This window comes from Rhea americana, unplaced genomic scaffold, assembly GCF_003343005.1.
Source record: "Rhea americana isolate MKP2758 unplaced genomic scaffold, rheAme1 scaffold_28, whole genome shotgun sequence".
NCBI lineage: Eukaryota > Metazoa > Chordata > Aves > Rheiformes > Rheidae > Rhea > Rhea americana.
In genome coordinates, this window is record NW_028186401.1 from 5,838,901 (window position 1) to 5,859,113 (window position 20,213).

Here is a 20,213-nt window from a genome sequence, read left to right on the forward strand (position 1 = left end):
TGATTGTCATATAACAAGGGAAAATGAACAGCTCTTTAGTAGGACAGCTCAAGAAACCTTGTTGCAGCTCCCTGGAGGTGGACCTTCAGCTGATAAAACATGCATAATTGACAGTGCATTTAAACTGATTTTGGGATAGCTGAGAGTCTGTTTTCTAAATGCTCCTGGGAGGTGTTGGGACCAGGGAACRTAGCATGACCAAGCTGGTGCTGCAGAGGTCGGAAAGTACAGATGTGCTCTTACAGCAGAGCCTTGCATATGTCCAGGAATGAATTACTGTTCTGGACTCAAGCTCTGAATTTCAGAGCAACTGAATGGGCTCTAAGTGAATGAAAAAATGGATGCTGGAGAGCTTTGTTCCACTATATGCTGGCCAAATGCATCCCTCCCTCCTTATGCTTCTGCTATGCAAGAAGCAAGGAGGAGTCTCTAACAACTTGTTGCTCCAGAGAGTTCCCTGCTGCCCTCAGGGGGCAGGTCCCAGATCGTGCTAACCCAAGGGGCAGTAGTGGGTGCTGAATGATTGTTGCTCTGAGAAAGCTTACCGAGGAGAAAAGAGATTTCCAAGTTTTATTTCATCTTWGTAGATTAAATTCTTCCTTGCAAGCCAAGGGCTACATCCTGCTGTGCTTAAAATAGGGTGCAAGGAGGCTTTATGAAATGCAAAATCACTCTTCCRTCTCTGAAAGTTAGATGTCTGGTTGCAGCATTTTTCCAGGCTCCCTTATTAGCTGACAGAGGAATGCTGGCTGAACCCCTCTTTGAAGGTTCTTGACTGAGAAATCTATTTTATAAGGAGAYGAATTGCCCTTTAAAGTTTCTTTTGCTCCCCTCTGACTAGAGAGGCTTCTGGAGCTTCAGCTAGTCTGAAGGGTTCATTGTTCCTTTGAATTTAGAGGCTATAAGGGTGATTTGAGTAYGCCTGATGCTCTCTATATTGAGCATGCACTCAGGCCTTAGTGCTGATCTGGTACCTTGTGTAAAGGACTCCAGCTGTCATCTACTCATCCTAAAAGACATTTTTCAATTTCTSTGTCCTTGAAGGGCAGAAACTTCCCTTCACATACCTAGTGGTGTGTGTTACAGATGACAGACAGTGGTTTTCTTGTGTGAAAACTAGTTTTTTGGGTGACAAGTGGTATGGGATTTTGGTGTTCTTAAGCAGAAGGTCTGCATGTTTAGCCTTCATCTGTTCTCTAACTCAAGAAGTGCTGCAGAAGCTAATGGATGTGTAATATAAAACCAGTATAAGTCAAAGTAGAATGAGTTATTCTATAGTAGATACCAGAAAGAGCTAAATGCTTATAAGGCATTTGGTGTCAGGTAAAACAGTTGTTYCAGACTGCATCCGATCACTAAATTGTCACTGATTGGATCACTAAATGAACTTAGCATGCCACTAGCTGTTTAGCTTTTACTAAGATTTCCTTTGGCATCTTGCTCACTGAATATATGTCCATATATGCTTGGGTATTTTGGCTCTTCCTGTGTAAGCATAAGTGTTCCTTTATAGTAATATAATGAAATAGTCAAATTATAATTGGCTGGGACTATTTTTTTTTTTTTGAAAGAAAGACTATAAAGACCCTGCAAATTGAAATAGCACAGAACCCGAATTATGGCTCGGGTTGCCTTTGATTTGTGGATGGGGAAGAGAGGAGGTCTGGATCACCCACTACTGCTGAGGGATGCATTGATACAAAGCATCACTGTGTATTATCAGAGCATTGTCTGTGTTTATGCCTGCAGTAGCAAGGGGTGTGTAAGGACAGGAGCCAGCTGAGGCTTGGGAAGAAGCTTAACAGTTTTTCTAGTCTTAAACAACTGCTCTATCTTGTGCCTTACACACTAAGAATGTCTCTGTGCCTTCAGGTTTCTGTTTCCTGTAGCAATCCRAGTGGCTGATGCAGCATGACTGTCAGTGTTGGGAGGACTACATCCTTCAGTGACACAATATCAGAGCAACTACTGCCATATAGCTTTCTTACTGGGGGGAAACAGGACTTGATTGTTCCAGGGATGGTCTCAGGATCAGAGCAGGCAGGAGCAGCATCCAAGCTTCTCTCTGCATAAAGACCTTACTCTCAGAATGGTTTGGAAGCCAGACAGAATGGAATATTTCTCCTATTTTCTTTACAGCTGAAAAAACATGAAAAATCACAGAAGTGCATTTATTACCATATTTAAATGTCAAAGTTTGTCTTTTTTAAGGAAAAAAAAAGGAAATAAAACTGGTTTTGCCCAGCCCCCTCCCCCCATCACCACCACCACCCTTCTCTCCCTCCCATTTCCTGGACCAGACTGAGTTTTTAACAGCACAGCTCTCAGTCATGCACAGAGGCTGGGAATACGCAGAAGGACAATAAGGTGTTTGTTCACAGAGATCATAGAGGAAAGGGCTACATTTCCACTGGGGAGAGGAGAAGCCAGTCTTTGACTCAGAAGCTGGAGGAACTTGGGACATGCTATCTAAACAGACACAAGAACCTGCCTGATATCTCAGTGCTTGTACAATTGTCTCCTCAAACCTTCTCCAAACACTTGGCCAAAAGGCTGGTGCCTAAAAATGCTAATATCGAAATAAGGTGGGATGGAGGTGTCGCTGTGTCCTATAGAAACTGAGGTCTGCTCCCTGATGGAGAATGAACAGAGGCTGGAAAACCAGTTGAAGAAAGAGAATCCAGGGCTAAAAGAGTAGAGCTGAATTTGGCTCTTGTTCAGGGGCCTCTTTATATCCAGAATGTTAACAGAAATATTGTCTTTGGAAACACCTTTATGCCCATGCATATCTTCTAGTTAACGAGTGGCATTTCACTAGCTGCCAGAAAAAATATGTAAGGATATTATAAGTCTTTCAAAACTTAAAACCAAGGAAGCTTAAAATGACCTTCTTGCCCCCCCTTCCAAAAAAGACAACAGGATTAAGGATGAAGAAAATAAATTTAATTGCTACAAGGGTGATTAATGTGGTATGGAATGAGCAAAGGCCACAGGAGAAACTGTGGATGGGACACAATTAAAAATAAACTAGAACAGAATATGCTTTCCAGAAAGCAAACAAATTAGAATATGCTGCAAATGGGCCATCTGGCTGTTTTCCACTGTACAGTCTTACTGTGTAGGCACTTTGTTGGACTTTCACTGTCATGACTCTTCTTTTTCTTGTTCTCTCCAGATTCTTCAGTCCTTAGAAAATCTGGGGGCAGGTTCTGAAGAACAAGGGGTTAAACCTGTCTGCATATATATATATACAGGCTTTCCTCCATGCCCACTTAGATTCTCAAATAAACATGTTTATATGCAGCCAATATAGGATGGTCTGTACACAACCTGATACAGAAGCATGGCCTTAGGCATAAAATAGCGGCAGTAAGTTTAAATGAAAGGGGCAGTTGTTGTCTGGGGTGGAGAGCTCCTAAGCCTACTASCATTCCCTGATGCTGCCTTTCTTGGAAAGGTAAGAGCTTTTCCTGAATTCTTCCTGCCCCAAGCTGAATTGGAGAAGGCCTTGTTTCTGTGTCTCACTGGTTAGAGAAGGTAGGATGGCTGGGATTCTTGTGGCAGTTTGGTCAGATTCTTGTTTTTCCAGACTGCTTGGTAGCTTGCACAAGGACAGTTATTCCAACACACAGGGATACTCGTGACCTCGTATAACTTCTGCCTCCTCCTCTTTGCTCTCCACAAAAGCTGCTCATTCCAACTGTTYTCCCCAAAAGTGCAAATAAAGTTCTGTAAGAAAGTCGTCGCAGGGCTGGCAGCTGTCTCTGTAGCAYGGACCCTGCAGTGAGCATAGTGTGCTCATAGCGCCTTGTGCATAGGATGTTCTCTTCTGTAGGGTGAAYGTTCACGTTCAAGCTAATTATCCTTCTCTGATAGTGGAGGGCTGAGTCATCAGTTTTAAGGTACGTCCTGCATGGCCTATTTTAGATGTTGCTTTAGAATGAGAGGAATTGTTTCCCCTATTCCATCGACTAGACAGAATAGGTCTCCACCCTCCATGCTATCAATGTTTGCATTTAGTTAGACAGATCCCTGTCTTCGTTTACTTTCTTCCAGAAGTGCTCCTTAAAGCAGATCTTTGCTCATTGTCRTGCACTCAGACATCCCACTAGAGACAGCACAGAGCTCTGAGGTGTTACAGCATGGAATGATTGTGATAACAGTAGGACACTGGTCAAAGACATTTTCAGCAAGTGAATCTCAATTGGAACTGCATACAGACTCAGATCTCTTTGGTTGCAGTTAGGGGAGTGAAAAGTAGAGATCAGAATTGCAAATGGCACCCTGAGGAGTAAGTTGGGTTTCTTACTGGAAGAGAGTCAAGACTTTGGCAGAACACACCCAAAATGTTGTTACTGAGATTTGTTTAACCATTGCTAGGAAGGAAAAGTTACTGCTCCTGGGCTTCTGTGGGAGAAGAGAAGGGTTCTTTTTCCTTATAACTAAGCCAAGCTATGAAGATACTGCTGGTCCCAGCTGTTGGCATATGAGGATATTTTTGCTTGTGGAAGATCAGCATAAAGCTTAAATATGACCAGGACTACATGCACTTGTCTTAGCTTTTGGGACAAAGTAAATTTTGTCCATTTTGTTCTGTGATGTCTARCTGGTGCACGATGAATCTGCTCTACTCCTACTCTTTGCCAAAGCATGCAGAAATGGAAAAGGCAACTGTGTAGGACTCAGAACAATTCTAGCTTATTGAAGGCATGGGCCCTGGAAGTTTTTTCAGCCAGCTGCTGTTGTATTTAAATGTCTCTATTTCCATGCTCTAAGATATTTCTATTCTTCTGTAGGCAGTCTAGATCTGAAGGCTGCCTCACCTCTCTTGGCTGAGTTTATCACATCATGTTTGGGGCTGTTCAGCTTAAATTGATTCTGGCAAAATGCTGAGCCTGCTGATGGGTAYCTGCCTTAAAGAGCCTGGAGAAGTGATAGCTTTTATTTGATGTTAGGATAGGTGTAACGACCATGAGGAGAATTTTCTCTACTATGATCCCACCAATGTTCCTTCTGCTGTGGAGGGCCTACCCCATAGCAGCCTGGAGAAGACATGGGAAATCAATTTCCAAGATTTTATCTTYGACCTCCCATTTCTCTTTTTATCCAGAAGATTAGGAATAGAGGGTATTCACTGGTGTGGCACATTTTTAATGATGCAGGTAGAAGTAATCTGAGCCTACCCCAAAACCTCAATTCATTTCAGGGAGACAGTTCTTGGACACAGTCAGGTTGGTCCATAGTGGAAGCAGTCACCTATTTGAGGAGGGTTCTTGATGTACAGTCCCRCAATTGTATGTCATTTTAGGATACATTCCTCTAAGAACATGGTTCAGGRATTTGACTTGAGTTTTCTCCCAGAGCTTAAAGTTTGTGCCAAAATGAAGAAGCTGTGTCTGCTTCAAGGGCTTTGCAGTTCCTCGTGTATTAGCAGTGATTGGTGTATAACCTGGAGATGTTCCTCAAGGTACAGATTAATCTCTTATCTCTGTCCTCTGCTATTTAGCTTACTCCTGGATCTACTTTCTGCTGTCTAACACAATGCCAGAGGCTGCCTATCATATGCAGACCTCAGGGATGTCTGGCTTAGATTGAGCATGGAAGGATGTTAATTTTACAGGATGTGTTTTGCCTGTTATCCTACAAGACAGTTAAAAATRCATGAAGTAATTATTAATAAACATGATTCTTTGTATTGCCTGGAGCCGGGCAAGATGGATAATACAGGAGCAGAGATCAAAACCTTTATACGTTGATATTCATAGATTTTAATGTCAGAAGGGACCTGTGTGTCCAGGGCCCTTAAACTTCACCTATTTAGCTCTGTATTGAGTCCAGTAACTTATGTTTGCCTTGTCCATATCTTCTAAAGAAGCACTCCAGTCTTGCTCCCCAGCTGTCTCCACCTACAAAGGGAGGGAAACTTCATTGCCTCCCTTGATAACTGTTCCAATGATCTATCACCCCCTGTTTAAAACGTGRGCTTTTTCCCCATTTGAGTTTGTTTGGTATGTGGTTCCTAGGTATTAGTTCTCATTATGCCTTTTTGTTAGATTAGCAGTTTCTGCTTAAAAYTATATTTATATACTATAGCCAACTTGCTTCTTGGTCTTGTTTTTGCTACAGTAACTAGGTCCAGGCTGCTACTCACCTTCCATAAGACATTTCCTCCAGCCCTCAAATCCTTGCTAGTGGATTTGCTATATTCTGTACCATATTTTCCAAAGTCCTTGTGCCATCCCAGAAGTGTACATAGTGTTCYAGTCACTTACTGCTGACACATGAAGAGGTATTCCTATTTATTTTGATATCAGAGGATGGCATTAGCCATCCTGAGTCACTGCTTTCTGGGACACAACATCCCATCTTCCAAGCATGTTTTGCAACCCTTGTTCCTAAGTGTATCATTTTTTATTTGACACTATTAAAATATAGTATGTTTAGAAACATATTGGATCTAATACAAACCCTTCTAGAAGTCCATTAGAGACACCTTAAGACAAGATCCTCAGATGACTCCCTTTAGAGACCTCCTACCTAGACTTCTGCTAAGCTGTTTAATGTATCATTGACATTACCTATCCTTGTAGTCTGGAACCCTGTGAAAGTCAAATACTTATCAAAATCAAGTTACATTGTCTCACAACCATATAGGTAGCCTTATCAGACAAATTTGTTGTCATACAGACAAATACAATCAATTTTTGGCAGCATCTGTTTGCTCTACTAGTGCCTCRGCTAAGATTAACATTATTCCTGTTCTTTGGTGCTTAATGAATTGAAATGTGTCAGATTTTTCCATTATTTTGCCTGGATCTGATGTCAAGCAAACCATGCTGTATTTATGAGGTTCATCTTTATATATCTTTTTGAACTCTTGGCACAGCACTGCCATATTTAGGACATGCCCCAGTGCTCCAACACAGAATATAAATGAACATCAGCAGGCCACCAATTTGCTCAGTTCACTCTTTAACGACTCTTGGGTATGGCTGTTTGGCCAAGCTGACTTCAGACTGTTTATCTGTAGCAAATTGTGTTTCCAATTCTTCTTGCTTAATAAGCAGAAGGTACTTTATTGCTCTTTCCAGCCCATGCTTTGGGCACGTTCCCCTGCCATTTTCTACGTGCCTAATGCTAAACACTGGACTCTTCTGCCACATTGCAACATGTTGGATGATATTCCTATAGTGATGGCCAATACCATGCCAGAGAGACACCCAAGCTTGCACACAACTGCACAGTTTCTCCCTAAAGCTGACACTTCCCTGATATTTTATTCCTAGGCCCAACGGAAATTGAGACATGTCCGTTTTTGTCTCATTCAGCCCTAYAGGTGCAAACTCAAGCCTACATCCTCCTCTGCCAATGTATTCCAGTCCCCCTCTGTCTTATTTGCTGCCAGCATAGCGGTCTGTCTTAACAAAAGAATTCACAAAGATAAGATTTTGTGATGTTTAAGTTGAGATGAATGAGTGCATACTGTCTTCTGGCATTCAGGGGTTGCTTTTTTTCGTAATTGAAAGGCTAATGCTGGGCTGCACAGGATGAGGTTTATTTTTGGCCTTTGCCTGTGCAAATGAGGATATTTAGTGAATGTTTCTGCTAGGTTGATAGGTGCATACTGAGAATATTCCTTGTCAGCTGCAGCCAGCTGGGATCTTTCTGGAGCACAGGAGTCAAACAGCCAATATTTGGACAGGTGAGCTCAAAGGAAACTTGTGATTCATTAGGTGGGGTCCTTCCTTATGAGTCAATGCTGAATCAGTGCTGAACTGTGGTGCCGAAAGATGCTATATTGTTGGAGGACACATTTTTTTATTTAAAATATTAAAACTGACCTGTGCATTTGTGGCTATTTAAAATCCTATGATATTATGCATAAGAATGATTATGAATGATAATCCAGTTAGGATTAATTTATTTGGTGTCCCTATATTGCTTCTGCCATTTAGTGTCAGGAAGATGCTGCTTTCTTTTCCTAGAGTTTTCTCAAGTAGCAGATTGCTCTGCCTAGTTGAGGGATCCCAACAGGATATTTAATGGATGCAGTTATATCATGTCCAGAATTGTATCCTGCAGAGGTACAGCATCCGTTTGCAGTTAAGGCTATGTATGCTGTCAGTGAGARAGTGTGCTACAAAGCATTATAACTTTTGGCATAAAAGGAGCAGATTTCCCTTCAGAGCATTTTAAGGTATGAAAAACRCATCTAGTTACCTGTCCTAGGAGGCAGGGCTGGTTTGGATGGAGGATGCAGTGATGGCCAGCTCCTGTTCTGAGGTGAAGGRTTAGCTGGGTCTGATGGCCCACCTGCAGTAAATACCAAACAAGTGTGAAGAACTGTTTCAAATTTGTCTTTGTGCTCCACAGGGAAAATTGGATCACAAGAGAGATAATAGGAAAGCAATGTAGTAAGTCATCTATAATAACACTTAAGTCTGTTATGAATAACAGAACATTGTATTTATTTATCTGAAGGACTGATTTCCTGGAGCAAGATGCACTTCAGGACCATGTGCTTCCCCAAGGCCCAAATTTCACTGCCAGTTACGTACAGGAATCTTGAGGGGTGACTGAAAGCATTATGCAACTGTGTTAGCTGCTCCCTTAGCAGCATCCACATCACCCTGTTCTATGCTGCTGTGGTCATACAGCTGTCTTAAAACCTTTCTCTCTGTGTTTCTCRCAGGTAAACTATGACCACTTTACTATTAGTGTTCGTGTGTTTGCGAGTCGTCGCTGCAGCCGTCTCTGTGGAGCTCTCAGGTACGTGTTTCTAGGAGCAGGACACTGGAAGTGAGCAATGCGCTTGCACTCTGGTCGGCTGTGAATGACTACCATAGATCAGCATACCCAAGATTTGCTCTGTACATATACAGGGGCTCTGTCTTTGGATGGCTGTTACACCATAATCTGTCACTGCTCTTGTGCTCGGGGAGCAAGGGAGACACCAGACAAGGGTATATTTRTAGGGAAGCTAAGGGAGCTGAAGCTTTCCCCTTTCTTAAACACTATCAGGTGTGATATCATATCATATTGTGTAGTAGCTATACTGCAGCAGAACCCTTCACTCCCTTCATGTCTGTGTCTAGGACTGTTCCCAACTCTGGAGGGTAGCCATGGTACAAGGGTCACTGTTGCAGCTTCCATTTATGCTAATTATCCAAATAAAAAAAGGCTACATCTGAATGCAGGTGCAAGCTTTCAAACTGGATAGAGGCACTGGAACATTGAAAGCAGTGGAGATTTTGGATGAAGTGTGTTACTGATGTAACCATTGCTTTGTTTGGGCACTGGCAGACAATAGTGATGGCCTGGAAGTGAAGATACCTGAGCAGTCTCCCCTGCGTGTTGTCCTGGGAAGCTCCCTGAACATCCCCTGTTACTTCAACATCCCAGAAGAAGATGACACCAGTGCTCTGCTGACCCCACGGATCAAATGGAGCAAACTCTCAAATGGGACAGAAGTTGTCTTGCTAGTGGCTACCGGTGGGAAAGTCCGACTCAACACTGAGTACAGGGAGGTGATCTCTTTGCCCAATTACCCTGCCATCCCCACAGATGCCACCTTGGAAATCAAGGCACTAAGATCCAACCACACTGGGATTTATCGCTGTGAAGTGATGTATGGGATTGAGGACAGACAAGACACAATAGAGGTCCTAGTGAAAGGTGAGATCTTGCCTTTGCTGTTTCCTTTTAGGATTAGACTGTCTGGATTGGGCAGAAAGAAGTAAGGAACTATGGGGACAAGAAAGGTGCTGTTGTCTCCATAGGCCTAAACCCTTTCAGTCAGCTCACAGACAAGGCCACAGTTAGGTGAGCAGAAGCCATGGGCCAGGCATTTGATTTAGCAGGCTGGGGCCAGACTAAACAAAGCAATAAAATGACTCAGTTGGGCAGAAGCTGAGTTACAGAGTCTGCAAGGCCACACTCTTGGCAGGAGGTGCTGCTGGAYAGGCCATGTTATTGCTCAAGGAGGTGAAACATGCACAGGGCTATTATGAGAACTTTTTGTTTCTCCAACCATTTTAGGAGATGGGATGCCCTCAGCTGGAGTACTGGTCCATTTTCCCCATAGTCTTGCAAGGCCTGTCCTAGTAGTAGATGGATAAAAGAACAGCAGTTATGTTTCCTACGATCTTTATCAAGGTTTTTACTTTCAGTATAGGTATTGAAGGAGAGGCAAGGGAGACAGCTTTCACTACAACCTTTAACCAGGAGGCTTTTTTGCTGATCATGTGCACTGGAGGATATATCTCCTAGTGGGGGGCTGTGAGGCCCCTTCATTGTCTCCTGGTGAATTTTCACCTTGACTTAAGCCTGCTCATACCAGACCTGAGTGTACAGATAGCTATCCTTTATTTGGTTTGATTTGCCTTGGTACAAAATATCATTATTGTCTCCTGGGTGTTTGTATGGTGGCTAACATGCTGCAGGCCTTGGTCATGAGCAGGACCTTGGAGCATTGCAGCTTTAAAACCTGCACAGCAGCACAGTCCCTGCCTGTTGACCCCATTGGCCAGTTTCTGCACGTTGCTACATCAGGAAAGTATTGGAGCCTTCTGACAGTGATACAGTCTGTGTTCTGGATGATGCATTTCCTCCCCCTATTTGCACTATCTAGTATTCGAATACTAGATATTAATAACTAATAAATATTAATGCACCATGATTTTGTTCCAGCATCACGGGAGAGCAGTTTCTATCCTAGGCCACCATTGTGTTCCACAGGGCAAGTGTGTGCTGTGAAGGGAGCCCACCAAATCGCCCTTGGCTTGAGATGTTCAGATAAAGATAATCACCATAAATAGYTCATTGTTCCTAGTTGAAATGCTAGGAATTCCCTAGCTTATGTGGAAGGAAAAGAGCTTATTCTTCTCTGGCAGAYGTGTAGATCTGATGGCCTTTGTGTTTTTCAGGCATCGTATTCCACTACAGAGCAATCTCCACAAGGTATACCTTGAACTTCGAGAAGGCAAAGCAGGCCTGCATCCAGAACAGTGCTGTCATAGCTACTCCTGAACAGCTGCAAGCAGCCTATGAAGATGGGTATGAGCAGTGTGATGCCGGCTGGCTGGCTGATCAGACTGTCAGGTAATAAGCTGTGGAAGGGAAAGGAAAACCACAGGACGGATGAGAAATAAATTGTTAGATAAGGACTCTTGTAATGAGGACACTGCTTGAGGACGGTTCAGAAACAGTTACTAAATAACAGTTGTTGTAATTAGTGTGTGAAGGGAGCTGGTGTATTTCAAGCCATTTTCTGCCTGGAAGGAATGCATGGTAGGAAAACACTGTGACCACTGTCCTCCTCACCTGGTAGTGATAGCTGAGTGGTCAGTGGTTTAATCCTGATCTTTCAACCTCCGCAAATGAAATGAACGCTATGCCAATATCAAAAAATGTGGCTTGACTATACTGTGCTGTTTGTCCCCCCATTAGGGAAGCTCTTGCCCTGATGTCTTTGGCTGGTACTCTCAGGGACCTACTGTGCTCGGGACCATGAGAGGAGAGACAGGATAGATCTTCTAGCCCTTCTCCATAACCCAAGAAAACACATAAAGTATTGCCCCACCTGTTTCCTCCTCGTTGCAAGAGCTGCACTGTGATCTGTGGCTCTCACCAAGCTTTGGATTTGGATGCGAGAGTCCTGCCCACCCCACGCTCCCTATGCACTCTCTTTCTCCCCATCTCAGGTACCCCATCCACCGTCCCCGAGAGCGTTGCTATGGTGACAAAGATGAATTTCCTGGAGTGAGGACCTATGGTGTCCGGGAGACAGATGAAACCTATGATGTTTACTGCTACGCAGAGCAAATGCGAGGTGATTTGGGGCTTTTCTTACTAGACACAGAAGCGGACAAAGCTCTGATGATGCCCAGACTAGATAACAGTAAATACAGAGGAAGACAGGTTGAAGATGGAAAAGCAGATCCCCCAGCAAGGCCAGGCAATCTCTATAGTCTCTTTGTTAGACCAAGGACGATTTTCATGTCARATGACTAACACATTGCAGAAGGTGGTGTCAGTCTAACCTACATCAGAGACATGCTACTATACGTGTCACTAATCATCCATTCAAGGGTGTGATATTCAGAGGTGTCTGTCACCTATGCTTACAGCAGAGATCCATTGAAATATTAAGCACATCATAACTGAAGTTGTCCTTTATCTTCCTGTCTTGTGACTCCAGCTAGTTTTGTGTTTTGCTCCAGTTGATTCACTCTGTAAAATTCCCTTTCATCTGGTCTTTATAGACTGTCACCAACATAGAGTTGAAGTTCATCTGTAATATACAGGATTTTTCATCCTAGTCAGGCCCTCGAGAGAAAGGGAAGGGGAGAGAAAGGGAACTGGGATTAAACTCTACAGCTAATTCTTGTGCTAATGGATTGTGTGGTTACAGGCAAAGTCTTCTATGCCACCTCCCCGGAGAAATTCACCTTCCAGGAAGCTTTTGACAAATGCCGCAGTTTGGGAGCCCGTTTGGCCACCACAGGGGAGCTGTACTTGGCATGGAAGGATGGCATGGACGTGTGCAGTGCAGGCTGGCTGGCAGATCGCAGCGTCCGGTACCCCATTTCAAAAGCACGGCCCAACTGTGGAGGAAACCTGGTGGGCGTGCGGACAGTGTACCTGTATGTCAACCAAACAGGGTACCCTCACCCCCACTCTCGCTACGATGCCATCTGCTATAGTGGTGAGTGTATTACAGTTATGGGACTAAGCAACAGGTCTCTATACATGTAAGCAAGTAGGAGCTTCTAGTCCAGAGAACTTGTCCTAAAAGTGTCCTCTATTATACAATGCGTGCTGCTTTGTCGGTGTTCACTAGCATTTTCTTTACTCTGATTTAAAAATGTCAGATGAAAAAATGGGACTACACAAATTTCCTTGCAAAGCTGTTCACCAGTCTAGTCTAGGAGCATGAATTAAATTCATTATAATTCACACAGAGTAGAGAATTCTCCACTTCTGGTTATTATTTCTTCTCAGGCACTTTGAGGTAAGAAATTCCAGCATAAAAGGCAGATCCACAATTATTGTTTGAGCTGCTTTCATCAACTGGTGCCTTTGAACACTTGCGTTGTTTGTCTCTCTCAGCGGTACTTACCTGTGTGATAGCCCTACTGCAAACTAACATGGAAAGGGGCCTTTATTTAAAAAGGAGAAAAAAGCAGAACTAGTAAARGTGCCTGTACTTAGTCCCCACATTCATGCTCACATAGGAAGCAAAGAGTTCAGAATGTGCATGAATGCCTGCCCTGGAAGTGAGGCTCTGATAAGGGGCAGGGGGCGTAATACCACCCCCTTATCTCCAGTTCTCCCACACTTTCCACCTTTGATAGCTCTCCAGAAAGCAAGGAGCAGAGCTGAGGTGATTTATATGCAGGACTTTGAATGTTGAGGATGGAAGAGAAGGAAAAAGAGGAGAGATTTGACCCTGAAGATGTGTGTAGAATTGAACTAGCTAGAAAATGTTACTGGAAATAAATAGAGAGGGAAAAGCAGTATTAGGTGGAAGGCCTAGCTTTGTCTCCCTGTCTCTTCTCACCCCAGCTGAGACYTGTCTTGCAGCATTTGCAGGAGGTTCCCTCCCTTCCTGATCTGTTCAATTCTGTTTTATGCTGCTCTTTAAACTGCATTCCCTGTAGGATAATCTGTTCAGTAAGGTACAGAGGACTGCCCCATGTTCTCGCAGCTGCACGGGATGAGACTAAAGCAGGAAAGTGATTTGAGAGGAGAAAGGCAGGAGTAATGTACTTATTAGAATTTATTTATGACTGAAAGAGGCCTCAACCACCTTGCTAATGGAGAGAGTATGCTCATATGTGGTGAGTTCTTAAGTCTTTGCCATCTGACTATTCTCCTGGCAGACCAGAGATAGCGATCCTGGTGTGACTTTATGCATTTACTGTGAAGAACCGATTGTTTTTCTGTACCTCACTCAATGTCTCAGATCTGCTGTGGAGGTTATCCAAGTACCCCAACTTTCCTCTGGCCATTTTGAATTCCTTATAGCAGGCACTAGAGGTCAGTGCAGACTTGGATTTGGGCAAGRTGTTTCTGGGAACGAGTGCTGGGAGAACAGGGAAAGTCCTCCTCTCTAATTTACCAATTCTGTACATGATGACTCACTGCCTCTAACTTCTGAATACGCCCTGGCATTGGGGTGTTTTAGAGAGCTACAGTGGAGTAAGGAATAACATTTATTTTACAAAAATATGATTTTCGTGCTTCCTGTAGAGCCAGCAAATGCCCAGCTTCTTCTCTGAGACAGCAACCAGTCCAGTATATCTAGACCTTGCTAGACTGACCATATCCCCTGTAATCATTTCTTTGTCTCCTGATTTAGGTGATGACTTTGAATCTCTAGTCCCAGTGCAATTTACTGATGAGATAGGAAGCGAACTGGGCAGTGCATTCACCGTCCAGACTGTCACCCAAACTGAAGTTGAGCTACCTCTGCCAAGCAATGTCACAGAAGAGGAGGCTCGTGGCAGCATCGCTACTCTGGAGCCCGTTGAGATCACACCCACTGCCACTGAGCTCTATGAAGGCTTCACAGTTGTGCCCGATCTCTTCACCACCAGTGTCACAGTAGAGACAGCTTTCCCTGAAGAAGTAGAGAACGTGACCAGTGAAGAAGTCACAGAAGTGTGGGCTATGCCTGAAGTTGTCACAACCTCAGTTTCAGGCACTGCCTTCCCCACTGGAACAGCAGAAGTGAGCTCAGTGGAAGAGACCTTGGGGGTGACTGYCACACCAGAACTAGAGTCTGCCTCGGTGTTCACAGTGGAAGATCAGATTGTACGAGTGACAGCTTCCCCTGATGTCGCTCTCCTCCCTGAGAGGCCCACTCCTCCCACAGGTAAGTCACCAGGACTGCAAGAAGCCTGAAGATCTCTTTCTTCTAGGCTCAGCCGTTCAGCTGAAAGCAGTCTGAGATTCCTCCATCTCAGAGTGCATCCAGCTCTCTGGCTGTTTGGGAGGTTGCTGTCAGAGACAGACTGAATGCTTTCTCCTGCAATGGAACAGGAATAGTGGGGAGGMTATGGGCTGCCTCATCATGTGGTAGAAAGAGTTCAGCTGACTGATGCTTGGAGCAGCAGAAGTCACACTCTAAAATCACATGTACATCCTGCTATAGGAAAGGGGATAATCAAGATAGTAAGATCCTAAAGGAGAGCTAAAGAGATGTGTAGAACATTGCCCTTGTGAGAACAGAGCTCAGTGAATGACAGATCTCCATCAAAGTGGGTTTGACAGACTCTCATCCTTGCAGGGGAAGATCCTTTCTGGTCACCAGCCTTAGGCATGTGGGGAGAAGTGTTCATGTATCCTCTGTCTCAGCGTTGCTTCTCTTCCCCCCAGGTGTGGTGTTTCACTATCGTGCTGCCACCAGCAGATATGCCCTCTCTTTCACCCAAGCCCAGCAGGCCTGCCTGGATAACAACGCAGTTATTGCCACCCCTGAACAGCTCCAGGCTGCCTACGAGGCTGGCCTTGATCAATGTGATGCTGGCTGGCTGCGGGACCAGACAGTCAGGTAAAACTATAGTGAATTGGGGAAAATGCACCTTTGAAATGAATATTCAGCCATGAGCATGAGGCTTTACCCTGGTATACCCTGCTGTTCTGTTCATCAGCAACTAAGATTTTCCTTACCTGAGATCATCTACACACCATCATATTTAACAGTGACCAGTAGAACTGTTCTCATTAACACATCTAACCTCTTTCTTAATCTATATTTACATCCTGAAGCGGTCAATTCTACAGTGCAGTTATGTGTTGTAGAAAAAATAGGGAAAAGTTTGTATTCACTGTCCAGGTTGTAGGTGCAGATTAAACTTGTTTCCAAGTCATGCTAAGGGCTCTGAGCACCTCAAAGTGCCAAAGTTTTACATCCTGTTCCCAAGTACACCACTGAGATTCTTCAGTTAAGAGTGTGTTAGGTTGAACCTCCACTTTTCTTTTCTTAGGTATCCCATTGTGAATCCGCGAAGTAACTGTGTAGGAGACGGAGAAAGCTCTCCAGGAGTGCGGTCATATGGCATGCGTCCAGCCTCAGAGACCTATGATGTATACTGTTACATTGACGGATTAAAGGGTACATTCTTCCCCTTCTGAGGATTGCTGCTAATCTTTACACTTGCATGACTCTGCGCGTATGTGTAAGGGTGTGTGTGCGTGTATGCGTGCGTGTGTATCAATAGCAAATATGTCCCCCAGGTGCCAGGCATGGAGAGGTTCGGGGGCTCATACAGGCTTTTTCTGTTTTCCCTCAGGTGAGGTGTTCTTTGCAACCCAGCCAAATCTATTCACTTTCCAAGAAGCTCGGGAGTATTGTGAGAACCAAAATGCCACTTTGGCCTCTGTTGGGCAACTCCATGCTGCCTGGAAGCAGGGTCTGGACAGATGCTATGCTGGCTGGTTAGCTGATGGCAGCCTCCGATACCCAATTGTGACCCCGCGACCTGCCTGTGGGGGAGATGAGCCTGGTGTGAGAACCATCTACCTGCACGATAACCAGACAGGCTTTCCTGACCCACTATCACGGCATCATGCATTCTGTTTCAGAGGTACCATCCCACCCTCTTTAATGTCCATGTTGTATAGACCTGCCCCCTCAGGAACATGATTTCACGAGGGAGGTTGGTCACCTAGGGATTCCAGTTCACACTAAGCAGGATTCACCAAAAAAAGCTGCTGCTTCTAGGGACTCCAAGGGGCATCCTCCTATTTTTCATAACTGTGCATTTATTTTATTGTCTTAAGAAACTCTCAAATGGAAATTCTTACTCAGTTCCCTCTGTCTTCCCGTTCTTCTATTTAGCTTGTTTCCCAATGAGAGGCATTTTTTTGTCATAGCTCATTATCTTGATATCTAGAACGTTCGTGGAGCCATGTCATATGCATCTGAGAGAGATTATGAGTTCTTAGAAACTCTCTCTAATATCTTTCTGTCCCAGCTCTGCCATCTGTGGAGGAGGAAGGGGTTACCTCGTTCTTTGAAGAAGAAATGATTGTAACCCAAGTGATTCCTGGAGTAGAGGGAGTGCCTTCTGGGGAAGAAACAACTGTGGAGATGGAGTTTGCCACTGAACTCGAAAATCGAACAGCCTGGGGAACAGAAGTCTTTCCAACTGACATATCGCTGCTCTCAGGTGAGTCACTTTTCCCTGTCTCTCAAGTCACGCTTGGCTGGTGTTGAGCAAACTTAGGGCTATGGACACTCCTAATACAAATGGACTGTATCTTTGCTGAAGAAAAGTCCCTCTGAATCCAACTGAGGAGGAGGGAGGAAGCTTACAGGACTATCTTTGCACAGAGTTAGTTCTTCAGCGTTGTAGCCTCACATGCACTTTCCAGTGGAGCGTGCTGGGAAGTGTGGAGGCACACAGGCAATGCATAGTGTTTTTTAGGGACACCTCACTCTTCACAGGCTACTCTGCAGCTGGATATAATGTGAAGAGGAAGGACGTACTGAGACTCAGAGGAAATGTGAGACTGAGGACCTTCAGTTACTTAAATTAAGGGAAGGACTTCTTGGTTTCCTAGCTTTACACTTTGCTGTATAAAAGGCCTTGAACTGAAGCACAGTCTCACTTTGGGAAACTGGGATGATTTTTGTTCTTTTGTTTTGTAGTTTTTCACTATATTAACAAAGTCTTGGAATTATCCTGTGATCTGGATAAACAAAGCTGCACGTCTTGGGCATGTAGCACAGTTACCAGAGGAGGAGCTGTGTATATTATTGAGCTTCTTTCTAAAATTGAACTAGATTAATAATCATCCTACTAGGATGGCACTTGGCAGCATAGTTCCTGCAGACCAGCACAGAGCATTGGCACCTCACACTAATATATGATTACATGTCTGAGTGGGGGTAGACAGGCTAGAGACACATTTCAGGTTCTGCATTCCAATGAGGATGGAGTAGGAGGATGTGGTGTGCTCAGAACAGTACTATTCTTCAACATGTTGTCTCCAAGGAAGCAGTAAATCTTTTTTAGCATCTGGGAATTAGTGTCACCAATTGTCCTATATCAGAAGTTCATACATTCTGTCAGTTTCTCAAAGATATTTAAGACATTAACATTATTTAAGATATAATCCTCAAATTTTGAAGGGATCAAAGGATTACTGCAAGCCCATAGAACTTTGTACCTTTATCTCAAAGGTTGTTTTATTTGATGTCAGTTTGGATGTAAAGTTGATCAGGGAATTTTTACTAACTTCTTTAAAATAGTTTAGTAAATCATTTTTCTATCTCCCTCTCTTTGTTCCCTTTTTCTTTTCTAGTGAGTCCATCTGCATTTCCTCCAGCTACTGTAATACCAGAAGAAACAAGTACTGACACTTCCATCGGTGTGTCAGGGGAGATCACTGAATCTGGAGAGCATCAAGTCAGTGGTGAATCTTCGGCATCTGGGTGGGTATCTGGAGTCCCAGATATAAGTGGAGAATCGACTTCTGGAATTTTTGAAATTAGTGGAGAACACTCAGGGATTGGAGAGAGTGGATTACCATCAGTAGACCTGCATACCAGTGGCTTTCTATCTGGAGAAAGTGGGCTATCATCAGGGGACCTAAGTGGGGTTCCTTCTGGCATTGTTGATATTAGTGGCTTACCTTCTGGAGAGGAAGAGATATCAGTGTCTACTTCAAGGATACCAGAAATTAGTGGGATGCCCTCTGGAGTGGAAAGTAGTGGGCTGAGTTCTGGATTCAGTGGAGAAGTCTCTGGAACTGAGCTAATTGGTGGCCTACCATCAGGCGAAGAAACTGAACTGCCATCTGGTTTTCCTACTGTGTCTCTTGTGGATTCCACGCTGGTAGAAGTTGTAACAGCAGCACTGGAAAGGCAAGAGGAAGGAAAAGGATCGATTGGAGTCAGTGGTGAAGGAGATCTTTCAGGGCTTCCATCTGCTGAGTGGGACATAAGTGGGGAAGCCAGAGGGCTACCCTCAGGAGCTGAGCTCAGTGGAGAGCTGTCTGGAGTGCCTGAGCTCAGTGGGTTACCCTCAGGACTGGATATCAGTGGAGAATCATCTGGAATACCTGAGATCAGTGGTCTGGTGGATATAAGTGGCCTTATTTCTGGTGTTGATGAAAGTGGTGAGGCCTCAGGCATTACCTTTATGAACGCCAGTTTGGTGGAAGTGACAACCCCTTCAGTTACAGAAGTGGAAGCAAAAGAGATCGTGGAGATTAGTGGCTTACCTTCAGGAAGTGAAGACACATCAGGCATGGTATCTGGCAGTTTAGACATTAGTGGTTCTGGGCATATAGATTTCAGTGGGAGTGTTTCTGGAGTGCTTGAGATGAGTGGACTTCCGAGTGGAGTGATTGACAGCAGTGGAGAAGTCTCTGGGGTGGAAGTCACGAGTGGCCTAACGTCTGGAGAGGAAAGTGGACTCACATCTGGCTTTCCTACAATCTCTCTTGTGGATACCACATTGGTTGAAGTTGTTACACCAGTGTCAGTTGCACAAGAGGTGGGAGAGGGGCCATCTGGGATGATAGAAATCAGTGGCTTTACCTCTGGAGACAGAGCAATATCTGGAGAAGGGCCTGGAGCTGTGGAGACTAGTGGGTTACCTTCAGGAACAGAAGACTTCAGTGGAGAGCCATCCGGGATCCCATATTTCAGTGGAGACGTTTCTGGAGTCACAGACCTAAGTGGACAGTCTTCAGCAGTGACTGATATTAGTGGCGAGGTCTCAGGGTTTCCAGAAGTCACTTTAGTCACTTCTGATTTAGTTGAAGTGGTGACAAAGCCAACAGTTTCACAGGAACTGGGTGGGGAAACAGCTGTCACATTTCCCTATAGTTTTGGGCCAAGTGGTGAGACCTCTGCATCTGGTGAACTAAGTGGGGAAACATCTGCATTGCCAGAAACTGGCATAGAAACATCCACAGTTCAAGAAATCAGTGGGGAAACATCTGCAATGCCAGAAACTGGCATAGAAACATCCACAGTTCAAGAAATCAGTGGGGAAACTTCTGCCTATCCTGAAATTGGCATAGAAACATCCACAGTTCAAGAAATCAGTGGGGAAACATCTGCAATGCCAGAAACTGGCATAGAAACATCCACAGTCCATGAAATCAGTGGGGAAACATCTGCATTGCCAGAAACTGGCATAGAAACATCGGCAACTTATGAAATCAGTGGGGAAACATCTGCATTGCCAGAA

The 20,213-nt window shown here is 44.3% G+C and overlaps 1 protein-coding gene across 1 annotated transcript in view; it reads left to right on the forward strand.

Annotated features, from left to right (window-relative positions):
- The window catches only part of ACAN (aggrecan), a 55,078-nt gene that overhangs the window by 14,440 nt on the left and 20,425 nt on the right, over positions 1-20,213 (forward strand). The window contains exons 2-12 of the mRNA XM_085308671.1: positions 8,693-8,769; positions 9,304-9,675; positions 10,926-11,100; positions 11,703-11,830; positions 12,413-12,706; positions 14,363-14,878; positions 15,382-15,556; positions 15,993-16,120; positions 16,299-16,592; positions 16,983-17,177; positions 18,316-20,197. Of these exons, the coding sequence (XP_085164797.1) occupies positions 8,700-8,769; positions 9,304-9,675; positions 10,926-11,100; positions 11,703-11,830; positions 12,413-12,706; positions 14,363-14,878; positions 15,382-15,556; positions 15,993-16,120; positions 16,299-16,592; positions 16,983-17,177; positions 18,316-20,197 (4,229 nt within the window). The 5' untranslated portion in view covers positions 8,693-8,699. The remainder of the gene's footprint in view (positions 1-8,692; positions 8,770-9,303; positions 9,676-10,925; positions 11,101-11,702; positions 11,831-12,412; positions 12,707-14,362; positions 14,879-15,381; positions 15,557-15,992; positions 16,121-16,298; positions 16,593-16,982; positions 17,178-18,315; positions 20,198-20,213) is intronic.